Consider the following 14,110-nt stretch of genomic DNA (forward strand, 5'->3'; position numbering starts at 1 on the left):
AGCATTACACGTAAACCTTATGTATGTATGGAAGGATAGTAGGCTATGTTGCAGTCATCGTCATTGACCTCTAGTTCAGAAAGTTTGTCTACCAAAAAAAAAAAAGAAAAAAAATTATATATATATATATATATATATATATATATATATATATATATATATATATATATACTGGTGTTTCTTTTTCTTTTAACCTCCTCCTTATTTGCCATCTGCCTCAGGTGCCGTCCGTCTCTCCATTATAGCCTCTATGGTCTCTGATGGAGATACAAAATAAAAAAAAAACAGGCTCTCTAGTTCATTGCCTGTCAGTGCAGTTTGAGAAGTGATCCCTCCCAGCCTCAACCTGCATCACTGCTAATGATGTTAAATGCTGGATTTAGAAAGCCGGTTAGATAAGCTACACCCCTGCCCTCGTGTTCAGTAGGCCTGTTCATGAAGCTTGACCACATGGAACTTGATATTATTTTCAGGGCTGATTTGCATGTTTTTATATTTTTTCTCTGAAAACGAATGGGTCGTATAACCACAAATCAAGCATCAAAAATAGATAGGAAAATTTCTTTTGAAATGTATAATCTGTTGTCAGAACACGTGCGGTGCAATGTACTAAGTGGAACTTTAAGGCTCATTTATGATCAGCTTTAAATATGGATACGGAAAGATGGAGCCTGCCGTCCGGACTCTGCAGTCATTTTGTTCGTATTTGTGCATGTTCTTGGAAAGCTTATGGACAAATATGGCCGAATAACGTAGCAGTACCACTGGAAATTGTGGGGCCTTGTAGCCAACAGTTCCTCTGTCATCTTTTTTGTAGTAAGTACGTTTTCACAGCCTCCTCCACAACTGCCATGTTTGTTGTAGTCAGAAACTATTGTTTTAATGCCAGTGTAAAGGATGCATAGAAGTATATGGGCAGTGGTGGTTATAACGTTTAAACGGACGTATTCGTATGTGTACATGAAGGGAGTATAAATGAGCATTTTCAAGACTACTGGTTGATCTTAGTCAGGCAGTGTTTGTTGAATTGGTCTAAATATAGGGCTCCCCAAGTGGCGCAACTGTCTAAGCGCTCCTATCATCATCAGATAGCGACTTTGATCTGCTTTGGACTCCAGGAGGGCATATTTGATCTTCGCTCTCTCCTCCCCATACTCATGCTAGCAAACACAGGTGTCTGTTATCAGATGTAACAGCTTGGCAGTTAGTATTCTTCACCAAGAGTGTAAAGATGTCCAATGATGTTGCGTTACCAGTTAACAGTGTGAAAAGATGTAGTTGGCTGCTTCAAGTGTGCAAACCTTCTCCCAGACACTTGAAGGATGTTTCATGGACATGTTCGTATTTACTGATCTTCAGATATTACCAAGACGCTTCAGGGGTCTGGGAGGAGGTTTTCACACTTGAAGCATCTTTGTAATATCTGAAGATCAGTAAATATGCACAGGTCTATGAAACAACCTTCAAGTTGTCTGAGAAATGTGGCCTTGTCACTCCATCATGAGCGTTTAAAGCTTTTTCTACTTCTACTACTACACTTAAAGCTAAAATGGTTCTTTGACAATAATGAAACCATTTTTGGTGCTTCTAGAAACGTTCTTGAAATGTTCAATGTAAAACCATCTGCCAAACGTTTTCCACCAATGTAAAGAACTTCTTAAGGCTGTGGTTGATCTAAACTTAGCCCATGAAGTAAGGAAATTTGTTTCTTTGTTGTAACAGTGCTTCTTGGCAATAAATATTATACTGTTGGAAAGCCTGTGGATGAACAGTAGAGCTGAGTATGTGGGTTGCACCCATGAAAAATGTGCCTATTCTTTTGCTGTTGTTGCTATTGACACTTGTTTTGAGCTTCTGGTACTACCAGGTGTTGCCAATTAGGTGCCTTTAATCATGGGTCCTGCTACAGTGGTCACTAGGTGTCCAGGAATCGGCATGCCACGTTTGACGGATCTGGATAGGGTCTGTGAGATAGGGCAACTTCAAGCTGGTGTTCCGCAAAACCAAGTTGCAACATTATTTGGAGTGAGCCCTAGTACCAATTCCAAATTGAAGGCCAAGTTCCATATTACAGGGGATGTCAGAGACAGGTCGCGAAGTGGGTGTTCCAAGAAGAGGACACCCCAAGAAGAACGTTTCCTCACCCAATTAGCACTTCGGTACCGTAGGATGTCTTCTACAAGACGCGGCAGGAGGCAGTGTGATGGTGTAGGGCAGCATCTCCCTCACTGGAAAAAAACAAGGCTTGCCATCATTGGAGGCAATCTCAATGCAGAGAGATATCTAGATGAAATTCTGCAACCGGTGGCAATCCCATATCTCCACAGAGGTTCTGAGGCTGAACTCTATTCTCCAAGATGACAACACTCGCCCCCCCCTTGAACTCAACCCTATTGAACACTTGTGGGATCAGCTTAGGCATGCTGTTCGTGCTAGAGGGACCAACACAACAATGTTGGCTGACTTGCAACAAATGCTGGTTGAAGAATGGGATGGTGTCCCACAGTAGTGTATGACCAGGCAGGTGACCAGCATGAGGAGCAAGTGCCAGGCTGTTGTGGCTGTGTATGGTTCTTCCAAATGCTACTGAGTACAGCCTTCCTGTTTGTTAAATGTCTTGTTTCTTTAAACTTCAATAATCCAATCCACAAATGAAGTCAATGGCAGAATTAGCTGTCTGGCAAATTTTTCATGGGTGCAACTCACATACTCAGCTCTACTGCTCACCCCACAAATGCATGCTCCTTATAAGTTTGGCATCATTTAAAAGGGGAATTATCAGGCTTTCCAACAGTATATGATTTTTTGCCATAAAGCATTAATACAACAAAAATAATCTACCCAGTTTATATAGAGCATTTACCTGTACTAACATAGAACCCCTTTTAAGAGTGTGCTACTGGTGCTGCTACTACTACAACTACTACTAAAAATAATAACTATATATAATATTTATACTAATAATAATAACTATGATAATAATGATGATTATATGTTTAGTTTCTTTATTCGTGTGATCAGGTGTCTCCTTGAGAATCTGAAATGGCCTGTGTACACTTGATAGCCAAAAGTATGTGGACACCCGAACATTACATCCATATGTGCTTGTTAAACCCATGTCATGTCAGACTGCTGGATGGTGAAGCATGGTTCAGCACTTCAGAGAATCCAATTGTGGTGTGCATGGTGATCCTGTGTTTGGCTCTGTAGAAATAAAACCCAGTCAGCGAAGCTTTTGAACAGTTTGAGACTGTTGTGATTGTTGCAACTGGAAATAGAGACGTTTTTTCTTTGTTTGTTTCTTATCATTTGTTCGTCGATTTATTTACCTTTTTCTTCCAATGCGATAATAACTCCCTCTACTCCCGACAGGAGTGTAAGGACTTAACACGTTATGTATCTACAATACATTAAAAGCCAGTCACCGCCCTTATTTCGAACTGCTCGGAGGAGAGCACTGAGTCCTCAGCTCCAGCACACCAGCTAACAGATGCCCATGCTGGCCAACATCGCTTAAGAGTGATGAGGGGAGAAAAGCACGACCAGTTGTGCTCTCTCAGACTCTGGCCACTGGTGGCAAAACGGCACGGCTCGGGATTCAAACTCACGACCCCCAGGCCATAGTGGTAGCACATTAGACCGTTTAGCCACTGATAGATTTTTTTTAAATAAGTAAAGGTAGCATCCATGACCACTGCTTCCTAAAACATCATTAAGCTTCTCAGGTTGTTTATGGAGACTGTGTGAGTGTTAACAATGAGTGGGGCTGAAGTAGAACCCTTTTCATAGAACAGCTGTCCACATAGGTTTGTCCATGTAATGTCCAAATGTTTGTGGACACCCCTTCTAATAAACGTCGCACCCATTGCTGACACAGATGTGCAAATGTGCAAACACACAGCTCATCTAGGTCCTGTAGAGAAGTACTGCCTATAGAATAGGATGCTCTGGAGCTGATAAACATTAACCTATTGGCGCCATGCCTAATGCCAGATATGTGCTGGAGGGGTCTAAAACTCCCCCAGCATTGAGCTGTGAAGCGGTGGAGCTGTGTTCTCTGGAATAACAGTGCTATCCATTCCCTCTGTGATGAGTTTGGGATGAAGTGAGGAGGTAAACATCCAACATCCTGACCTTACCACTGTTCTTGTTGCTAAATGCCAAATCTTCACAGCAATTCTCCAAAATCTAGTTGAACGCCTTCCCTGGGCAGTAGGCACAGTTACTCCATCGAAAGTAGTACATTTGTCAGAAGAAACAATGAACAAGCAGGTGTCCCAATACTTTTATTTTTTCCATATAATGTACCTCAATCCTCTTTCCTTAAACTTTGAACCCAGAGTCTCCACTTCGTTCTTCTACAATCATAGAGCGCACCCTTAATTACCCACAGCTGTTCCAATGACATCTTTAGACCTTTGTGGCGTCAAACCTGATATGAAGCCCGAATTACATGCTTCTGTGCCTTGAACATGATGGGTGGCAATTAATTAGGGTTGGGTTGCTCAGTAGGAAACCAAGTTTGCTTTGCACTGTGCAGAGAACATTGACAGAGTAGCACTGGAAATCCAATTAAATTGAGAATGCATTGCCACAGATATAGAGCTAGGAATTGAATTTTCCTTCCGGAGTCAGCACACCCGTGATGGACACAGGCACATCATTACGTGGAAAAGGTCTCCCATTTCCTGCATCACAGGGTATGATTATTGGACGTAGTTGAGTCATCATGATGACCTGACATGAAACACTGCCTTTATGAAACACTTGAGGGATCCTTTTTTTTTTTAGGTACTTTTAGGTACTAAGTTGCATCACAAGGACATGTATTGTATAGCATGGCATGACGGGGCAGATCCATAGTTACTTCAGTGGCTCAAACATTGTAGTGTTTTCTCTGAAACTAATTAACAAGCCTTTTTCTTAAGCTGGTGTGGGTGTGTCAGAACTGAGAAAACACTAAATTATGACAGGCAGTGGTTCTCCAGGAACAGGATTGAGAACCAAGGCCTTACATGAATGGAAACAGAGCCCTCTAGTGGGAAACACCAGTTCAAGTATGTTGTCTGATAATGAAAAATGTGTTTATTTTCTACAAATCAACAACTGAAATTGAAAGACCAATTAATTCCAAAACATACACAAGCAGAATCTAACAACTGTGATCTGTCTTAAAATACCCCAATCTGTCTTAAAATACCACAAGGCACATTACAAGCCATTTCGAATTAATTCAAAGGCTACGTTCACATTACAGGCCTCATTAATACATTTTTCATCAGTTTTTGCTCAGACATCTTGATGGCCCACATTACTAAATATGAGTGATCTGTATCTGTCTGTAATGTAAATGAATAAAAGCTAAGGCTTTTCTTGGGTAAATAGCAAAGCACTTTGTAAGTCACTCTGGATAAGAGCGTCTGCTAAATGCCGTAAATGTAAATGTAAATGAATCTGTCCCTCAACCGGCACGCATGCACACATTGATACATTTATGCACATCACCTTCGTCACCTGCTGGTGCTGGCTGATGACCACAGCATTAAGTGCATGCACACAGGCAAAAAAGATATTTTCCTATTTGACTGTTCACATTCATGTCGCATGCCCATGAATCAGATATTGTTGATGTTTTAACTACCGACAAAAACAGTTCACTTAAACCCTGTTTACATCTGGATAAGGGCAAGTCACACAAAAATACTAGTGTAAACACACCCAAGACCATTTAAACCAGATTCAAATCAGATCACTAAGAACACTTGATGGTGTGGTCTGAGACGCATTTGAGCCACGTGACAGCAGTGTAATATAGTCCAATATAGTAAATAGATAGTATGTACAGTGTGTGTATACTGTGTATATGTAGTTAATATGTAAATATTCAGTATTTCTATTTTGTGTTCTTCTTTTTTTTGTACTACTGTGAAAGACGATGCACTTACGTTTTCCACGCACTTACGTTTCCCACCTGTGTAACATGACGTGAGAATAAACAGAATTTGATTTGAGAGACTCGTCACATGAAGTGACCAGATGTAAACGGGGTCTAAATTTGTCAGTGTGTCCCGTCCGGATCTGAACAAAACATCGGAATTGGTTAATGGGATTTGTAATGTGAACATAGCCAATGATCTTCTGCATCAGTAATACCCTTTAATGTCATGTAAAAGTTAGAGTTTAAAATACAAACAGCCAATTCAGACAATTTACTAGAGTATCTTGTCATGAAATAGTTGTCATATGACCAGTAACTTGCAACTGATCAGGGTGTAGTTTTCCAAAACCATCCTATTATTAAGACTATCTTAACTGGTTGAGAAGGTGTTCAGTGTGCTGGTCGCTCTAACATTTGAGAATTCACTTTGTGAAGAATCTGTAGGCACCTATGTCAGCATATCCAAAGTTTCAGACAGCTTTTGTCATTCGAACTTACTGGGAAGCTTGGCCTTATCAACCTTCCCTCAAGTCATCCTGAAATCCTACTATATACCTTAACAACTCGTAGTAGGACTGAGCAATGTTACCCAAAAATAATAAATGTGAGAATTGTATGCATTACTGTGATCACAATTATTTAAGGTGTCCACTTTCATGTTGGGATCTGTCCACCATTTGATCACAGTTCAATGAATCGTGCAGCATTAGCGCATTGTATAAAGTCCTCATGATGCTTACAATCGCTGACGTACATACAAATGGACTCAAAACAAACCAAATAAGAAACAAAAAATAAAAAAGAATAAAAATGTGTTTTGCATTTTCCTTGGTTCCCAATTTAACCCACAAGCTAATTTCTAAAACATAAAAACTGCATCAAGTGTGTTCAAACACTTCAAACACTAAACTCTGTGGTGCTGTGGCTCCACAGGACAGAAACGCTCTCATATAGAGGCCAACTGAAGGGCAAGGTAGATGAGATTGATGGTGGTGCAGGCAAAGCCAATCAGGTTGCTCAGGTTGGACAGGCCGTGGTAGCGGTAGAAGCTGCTCCGGTGGGCTTTGTATTTTGGGTCCTGCTCGCGGAGTTTAACATAGCGCTCCCTATCGGTGCTGAAGCCCACCTGCCCACCCAAGCCATGCTCCTGCTCGATCTCCCTCATCACCAGCATGTTCTCAGTGACGGCTGGCCCAAACCACTGGGCATTCAGCCCTGCCATTATCACTGCCGTGAAGAACAAGGTCATCTGCAGGGGGAAATACATGTATGTGACTTTGTTGGAGAATGTGCGGGAGCAAGACGAAGGGCTGCAACATATAGGACATATAGGAAGCTGATTTTGGCAAACATTCAATAGGTCATCTACAATAGTGGGGGGGGGGGGGGTGACACACATGATAATACCACACTTTTATATATATTATACACAGTAAAATACTGTCATATTAACCATCATTACTCTATAATGTTCTAAAACATTCATATGACATTTAAAAAGTATTGGGACACTCATTTATTTTTTCTTCTGACATCAAGGGAATTAAAAAAGGAGTAACTGTCTCTACTGTCCAGGGAAGGCATTTCTACTAGATTCTGGAGCATTGCTGTGAGAATTGTATTGCATTTCAGCAAACGCAGTTCCATTCCTCCACAGCTCAATACTTGCTCAATACTTGGCCATGCTTCTCTACAGACAAGTCTCTACTAGACAAGCCATGTGTACATTTGCACATCTGTGTCATTTATTAGAAGGGGTGTCCACAAATATTTGGACATATAGTGTATCAATTTGCTGTAACAGGGCAACATGAGAGGGAACTGCCAAAACTATAATAGTTTGATAACTCAGTGAATTTATTGCTCTAATCTAATTATTATTCATTCATCTAATAATAGTGTATACATTCAATAATTATTAGTTGCAGCACAAGTGCATATTACATTCAGAAGCTCACACACATCCAAAAAGGAGCTCACCTGTATACCCTCATGCCAGTCCAATAGCTCTCTGGGATGGTAAACTGCATATATGGCCAGACTGACCGTGTTACTGCCCAGCAGGCAGTAGAAATACCAGGGGAATAGCTTACTTTGCACTAGGCCAAACGTGTGCAAAGTTACCTGGGACACCAGAACAAACCCTGAAGGAGGCCAGGAAGAGTGAGGTGAATCACATGACATGACATGTACCCTTCTGTGTGAAGAGATGCTGAGAAAAGCATGTTGGAAGAAGCTTGGACGTGCGTTACCTGCGATGAAGGACACCCACACCTGCATCCCCCAAGAGAAGGCCATCACCAGCAGGTGAAGCACCTTCACCAGGTCTGATGGGTCCCCCTCAGTAGCCATGGCAAACTCCTGAAAGACAAGATCCAGAGTATTAATCAAGTCATTCAATCTTAAATGATTATAACTTCAGACTTTGTGAATTATCCGAAAAATGGACTCAGCTCAGGTCACATAGAAGAGCTTGCTAACGTGCCTTGTTGTAAATACCAATGAGAGCCTGAGGTCTTGTATGAACACAGGCTGTAAAACTACTAGTTTTCTCTGTCCCTCGGTACTGTAGGGAGCTTCATATAGTCCTAAGTGGACTTCAGGAGCGGTGCAGTAGAGATAAGCCAAGTGGTGTTTTTTTTTTTGGTGTTGATAAGAGAAAGGCCTCGCTCGTCGACTGCCAATATGTAAGCGATCAGTTACACTCGGAGTTCAATCTACGAGCTTGTAGATCACAACCATAGGATCTATTATAGCTAACTCCTACAGCCCCTATATCACAGCTCTAACTGAACTAACGTCATATCAGCTACCTGCTAGTACGGAAGGACGCATGTATGTAGCTATGCATCCTGAACCGTGTCTATCGTGTCACGTTAAAGTCTCAGTTAAACTTCAACGAGGCTGCACTGCAATTTCCAGCGTTATGAAACCCATAACCTGGGCCTTTATGTAACCTAGCTAGCTTGTCTAAGTATTTTTAGCGCTTGACTATTTTCTGAATTCGAATGTAAAAAAAACGCTGTAAAAACTCCTACCTGTTGTTTTTCCTTGTGCCTAAATTCTGGATTTACTTGATGTTTTTGCCAACGTTCATTTCCCTCGTTGCTCAAACGCCGCGTCTCGTGTAGCCACACCCCCACATTCCAAACCGCGAATCGCGTTCTTTGTTCAAGCACGTCGGTGACATTTGATCCAATCATTGTCCGGAAGAGCCGAACAGCGCCTCCATGCCCCGCCCCGTTATTGTGACACATAGGAAATAACCTAATCTGTTCAGGTCTTTCCTTCTTTAGTCCTCCAAACTTTATATGTCTTAAAATTAAGAACAATTTTAGAAATAGTGTTTTAAAGTATTTTTTTTTTTTTTTTTTAAACGTGACTGATATAATTGGTCTAAATTCACTTGCTTTTCAGTCAGGACACTAATTTTGGAAAAGATAAAAACATGCAATTTACTTAATAACTTTCAAAAAATGGCTCAACAATAGCGGTAGTATAACAAACAAAAGAATACCATACTTTTCAGGATATGCAGTAAAATAATGTCATGTTAACCAACATTTACTCTATAATGTTCTAAAACAGTCATATGACATGACAATGACACTATTTGGACAAAAGTATTGGGACTCCTGCTCATTTATTGTTTCTTCTGAAATCAAGGGTATCTGTTACAGAGTAAGGACTGCAGTCCCTCTTGTGAATGTGTGATTTCCTCACACATCCTCACACTGAACATCTGTGTCAGCAGTGGACGATGCACCTTAATGCACATTCACAGTAAACATCTATTACCTTTTAAACTACGTTTACTGCATGAACTGGCCTGTTAAATTACACCCGTTTCACAATAATACACCCGTCTGCAGAATAAATCATTGACCAAACATTATTCATGAAATGGTGTAAGGTTATGATCATACAATGACTTAGATGACTCAGATAAAAAATTAACTATCAAAAATCACCAGTAAAGCTATGATATTTTTTATTTTTTAACGTAAAGTTGAAAAAGTGGATTAAAAAATAATTATGCCACTATTTTGTCTCACACCATGATAAATAATAACTCCATTTCACTTCACATAATAATGAATGGCTTTGATTATGTATTATTAGTAAAATTACTAGTAATAAAAAATATTTAAAATAATAAAATACTGTAAACTACTGTACGGCGGTTCCTCCTCTCGTCTCTCGCCTGGTGGCAGTAGCGCGCCGCTCAGGCTGCTGTTCGCGTCAAAAGGACGTTTTCCCTCGGTGTTTGGGTTTCTGTTTACTCGGTGTTCGTCGTTTTTAGCCCACTGCGCACTTGGATTAGCAGTTCACGGTAAGCGAGTGCGTTTTGCTACTAGTGCAGTTCACAAAACTCACAGTTTAGCAGAAAAACCCCCGTAAATCTGATGTGAATGAGAGAAGTGGCGGATTTAGCTGCTTGGCTACTTCACGTTAGCTTAGCTCTAGCTAGCTCGGCCTGCGTGAAACACTCACCAGCTTCTGTGTCGTTGTCGGGTAACATTAGCTTTAGCATTAGCAACTTCATAAAACTCTCCTCTCATTTATTCCTAACTAGTTTTTATTTAGCTACATCACTTAAGGACATGCAGAGGAATAAGTAAATGAAGTAGAAACTCGCAAAGCGCGCTTAATAGCTACTTTAGCCAGTTAGCCAGTCCCAGCTGGCTCTGCTCAGTATAGCCAATGTTGGCTAGCTGGCTAGCTAAGTAACCTAAGCTGGATGATTAAATAGCTAGCTAGCTTTATACAGTCCTGTTCTGAGAAGAGTTAGCTAGGTAGCTAACTAGTAAGTAAAGGTATTTAGGGTATTTGTGGACTCTTCTAATGAGTGCATTCAGCTACCCATCTCTGACACAGAGGTGCAAATACACACACACACACACACACACACACACACACACACACACACACAGCTTGTCTAACTGTGGACCAGTTCTCTGGGGGGGTGGTGGTGGTGGTAGAAGTAGTAGTAGTAGTAGTAGTGGTGGTGGGAGTGCTGGTTGTGCTCCACCCAATATCTTTGGCATGGGGTGAGGTGGTGATCATTCAACATCCAGATCTCGTCACTAAATAGCATCCAGTCCTCACAGCAATGCAACATCATGCCAAAATCTAGTAGAAAGCCTTTCCTGGACAGTAGAGACAGTTACTCCAACAAAAGCAGGATAAACTCTCTATAATATCTTTGATTTCCAGGGAAACAATGAATGAGCAGATGTCCCAAAGCTTTTGCCCATATTGTTCAAGTGTGCTTCTGTTGGAGTCTTGCAGTTATCATTAATTTTCTCTGCTTACTGATCAGGTAGAGATGGCTCGCAGAAAGTCGAAGCGAAAGCCTCCTCCTAAGAAGAAAATGACTGGGAATCTGGACACTCAGTTCACCTGCCCCTTCTGTAACCACGAGAAATCCTGTGACGTCAAAATGTAAGTAACGAGTCATGTGTAAAAGGGTACACTTTGTCTTTATTGTCCTTATTATTATTTTTAACACGTATATCATATGGTGAGGGTGCTTTTTCCCATTAATGAAATCAGTTTAGATGATGTTTGTGTTATATAAATGATAAAGTATAGTTGTTTGCATATGATGTGATGGTAGTCATTGAATCTGCTTCCACAGTTAGTAGAAGTATCGAAGTTGGACGTTTTAGTTATTTGCTTTGCAGATTGCATTTCCATTGTCAGATATTAAAATTGACAAGTACAAAGAATGATTTTATATTTATGTTAATACTATTATTTTCAGTAAAAAGAAAAAAACTGTGTTTATTAAAACATACACAATTCATGCCTCACATTCAGACCCACAGTCTAATCAAAATACTAGTCAAAATACTTCTTGGAAAGTTGTTGACTGTAGCTGCAAGGAAAAAGTAATATAGCAGTTAAAGGGGGTACCTTTCTGAACCTGGATGGAGCCTGATCTTGGACTATAATCCTTTACTTAATCTGTAAATAGAGTTGTGTAAATTCAAACATTTAATGAGCCTGCTTGTTGTTCATTTGTAGGGAACGAAGCCGAAACACCGGGATTATATCTTGTTCTGTGTGCCTGGAGGAGTTCCAGACACCCATAACCTGTATCCTTTTTTGATCAAAAAGAAAATCTCATTGGTCATGATTGCGTATAATCTGCCCTTCTTCATCATGCAATGTGTATTTACTCTTGATGTGCCCACTTTGCCATTGTTATTCCTTGACCACTGCTCTAGATCTCTCAGAACCCGTGGACGTGTACAGTGATTGGATAGATGCTTGTGAAGCAGCTAATCAGTAGCTCATCTTATGAGGTCAGGATTTATGGACAACTGAGTGGCCCCAATGTTAGAGAAGTGCGTTTTTGTTTGGATAAATTCCCATAGCAGTAAGATCCTGGATCTCTCTTGGTCCCCTCTGGGAAATGTGCGACATCAATCCTGTTTACCCATCCTTAAGCACCCAGATATCTTTTGTTAAATGTTACGTAATGTGAATAAACAGATTAAATGTAGTCTTTAAGAACTGAATCAGTAGTTGGTTCATTTGATTGATTGTCAGTTGTGAACCGTGAAGTATGTGTAATTCTCTTTGTTTTTGGGACTTGTGAACTTTGCCTTTCATTTGCTTGATGATTTAGATTTTATAAGAGTAAAGATTGGGTTATTTGTAGGTCAATAAATTTGTCTGCAAATGTTTTGTGAGGAGTTATTGTACGGTTTCCTTTTTTTTATTTTTTATTGTTGTATTGCATTAACCTGCGTATCGGGTGATCCGACCACAAATGATTGGTTGCCGAAGCGCATAGCCAATTTCTCACATCATCTCTGCTGGAGGAGGGGCATGGCATGCATGATCAATTAATCAATCAATTAATCACTTAATTAATTCATTAATTAGGCTTCCATGAGGATCACCTTTATCCTTGATGCGCTGGTTTATCGTAGTATGCTCAGTTAACCCATTTGGACTGTGAACAGCGTAGTCTTGTGGTTATTACATATTTTCCAGCTGGAGATGCACTGTATCCCATCCACACCTGTATTTTATGCTGGCCACTTACGATTGGATAACCCAGGACGCATGGTAATGCCAGGTGGGAACAGGGCCTTGGTGCAAAATGGATCAGGTGTACATTGTGAGATGTTCTTCAAACAGATTAGAGCTATTTTCTGTGTGTGGTGGGGGGGATAAAAAAAAAACAGACAAGGTTGACAATTTTGTAAATAGTGTGTTTTTATTGCTCTTTCACTTGCTCAGCCATTGATGGTAAGCTACATAAATAAATCAACAATCAAATACTGTTCTTTTGAAGCCTTGGGTCAAATGTGACACCAGCTCAACATTTCTATTCCTTAAGTAACATTCATTTGTTTGATTTTGATGTTTCCATTGTAGTTCTCTGCACTGTTCATAGGCTTGCTTGTATTCGACAGTGTGTCTGCGTTTTATGAAGTGCAGGGCCTAACTGCTTTGTCACTTAATAGTGCTCTGGAATACAGACATTGGCATGATGTTTTATTGTCTTTGGTTAGTCGCTGTTGCCAACTATGCCATACAAAGCAAAGGGCATAATAAATCCAGATTTACAGACCTGATTGGAATACAACCACAACAGTTTTCTTGTCAGACTGGAAACTGGCCACTAGATGGCTCTCTAGACTTGACCTACAGCCTTTGTAATAATTGGTGTCACAACACTCACTTAAAACACTTGTCTGAATGGGCCCTAGAGTTCACAGTCATCTTGCAGAATGAAGGCAGAAGGAGGGCCACTCTTGGCCAGGCTGTCATAAAGCAGCAGTGCATATTTGCCCCTAAGTGGCCTTTTATTTCTTTTCTTTTTGCTCATTGTTCTTCCTGAACTGCTGCTCTAAGTCTAACGGAACCAGTGGACGTGTACACCAGTGGTACCACTGGTGCACCAGACAAGGTGGTCTATGAGTGGTGCAGTCATAGTTTATTAAAGAGCAGAAGCAATCCAGATAGCTTATAAGATTTTCCCCAGCTAACAATTTGTGTTGTAGAATATTTTCTGGACGTTACGACATTTGGTTCTCACAACGTTCTATCAGTCAAGTTTTTAAGACAATCCTGATGTATTCTCACAACTGAATATGGGCTTTTCACATTTAGTAGGCATATAATTAAAATAAATAATAATTAAAATTAACC

At 40.4% G+C, this 14,110-nt stretch overlaps 2 protein-coding genes across 3 annotated transcripts; one reads left to right on the plus strand and one right to left on the minus strand.

Moving 5' to 3' along the window:
- Positions 1-5,062: 5,062 nt before the first annotated feature.
- On the minus strand, positions 5,063-9,086 carry tmem205 (transmembrane protein 205). Its single transcript, XM_072693441.1, has 4 exons — positions 8,977-9,086; positions 8,191-8,299; positions 7,919-8,082; positions 5,063-7,187 (listed from the first exon to the last, which is right to left on the minus strand). The coding sequence occupies exons 2-4, from the start codon at positions 8,288-8,290 to the stop codon at positions 6,885-6,887; spliced, it is 567 nt and encodes a 188-aa protein (XP_072549542.1). The 5' UTR covers positions 8,291-8,299; positions 8,977-9,086; the 3' UTR covers positions 5,063-6,884.
- Positions 9,087-10,168: 1,082 nt separating this feature from the next.
- On the plus strand, positions 10,169-12,642 carry elof1 (elongation factor 1). Of its 2 annotated transcripts, none has more exons than XM_072693367.1 (4): positions 10,169-10,271; positions 11,262-11,383; positions 11,969-12,039; positions 12,172-12,642. In XM_072693367.1, the coding sequence occupies exons 2-4, from the start codon at positions 11,268-11,270 to the stop codon at positions 12,234-12,236; spliced, it is 252 nt and encodes an 83-aa protein (XP_072549468.1). In that variant the 5' UTR covers positions 10,169-10,271; positions 11,262-11,267; the 3' UTR covers positions 12,237-12,642. The 2 variants fall into 2 exon arrangements, with proteins under 2 accessions (XP_072549468.1, XP_072549469.1); XM_072693368.1 differs by having other exon boundaries at positions 11,266-11,383.
- Positions 12,643-14,110: the final 1,468 nt, after the last annotated feature.

The sequence above is a fragment of the Salminus brasiliensis genome, chromosome 12 (assembly GCF_030463535.1).
Source record: "Salminus brasiliensis chromosome 12, fSalBra1.hap2, whole genome shotgun sequence".
Lineage (NCBI taxonomy): Eukaryota > Metazoa > Chordata > Actinopteri > Characiformes > Bryconidae > Salminus > Salminus brasiliensis.

Bases quoted from the DNA above. Each gene is read 5' to 3' on its own strand.
- tmem205 (XM_072693441.1), bottom strand. From the start codon at position 8,290: ATGGCTACTGAGGGGGACCCATCAGACCTGGTGAAGGTGCTTCACCTG. The intron at 8,083-8,190 runs GTAACGCACGTC...GGCCTCCTTCAG, and splicing joins GTGGGTGTCCTTCATCGCAG to GGTTTGTTCTGGTGTCCCAG. The intron at 7,188-7,918 runs GTGAGCTCCTTT...TTCCCCCTGCAG, and splicing joins ACTGGCATGAGGGTATACAG to ATGACCTTGTTCTTCACGGC.
- elof1 (XM_072693367.1), top strand. From the start codon at position 11,268: ATGGCTCGCAGAAAGTCGAAGCGAAAGCCTCCTCCTAAGAAGAAAATG. The intron at 11,384-11,968 runs GTAAGTAACGAG...GTTCATTTGTAG, and splicing joins AAATCCTGTGACGTCAAAAT to GGAACGAAGCCGAAACACCG. The intron at 12,040-12,171 runs GTATCCTTTTTT...CCACTGCTCTAG, and splicing joins GTTCCAGACACCCATAACCT to ATCTCTCAGAACCCGTGGAC.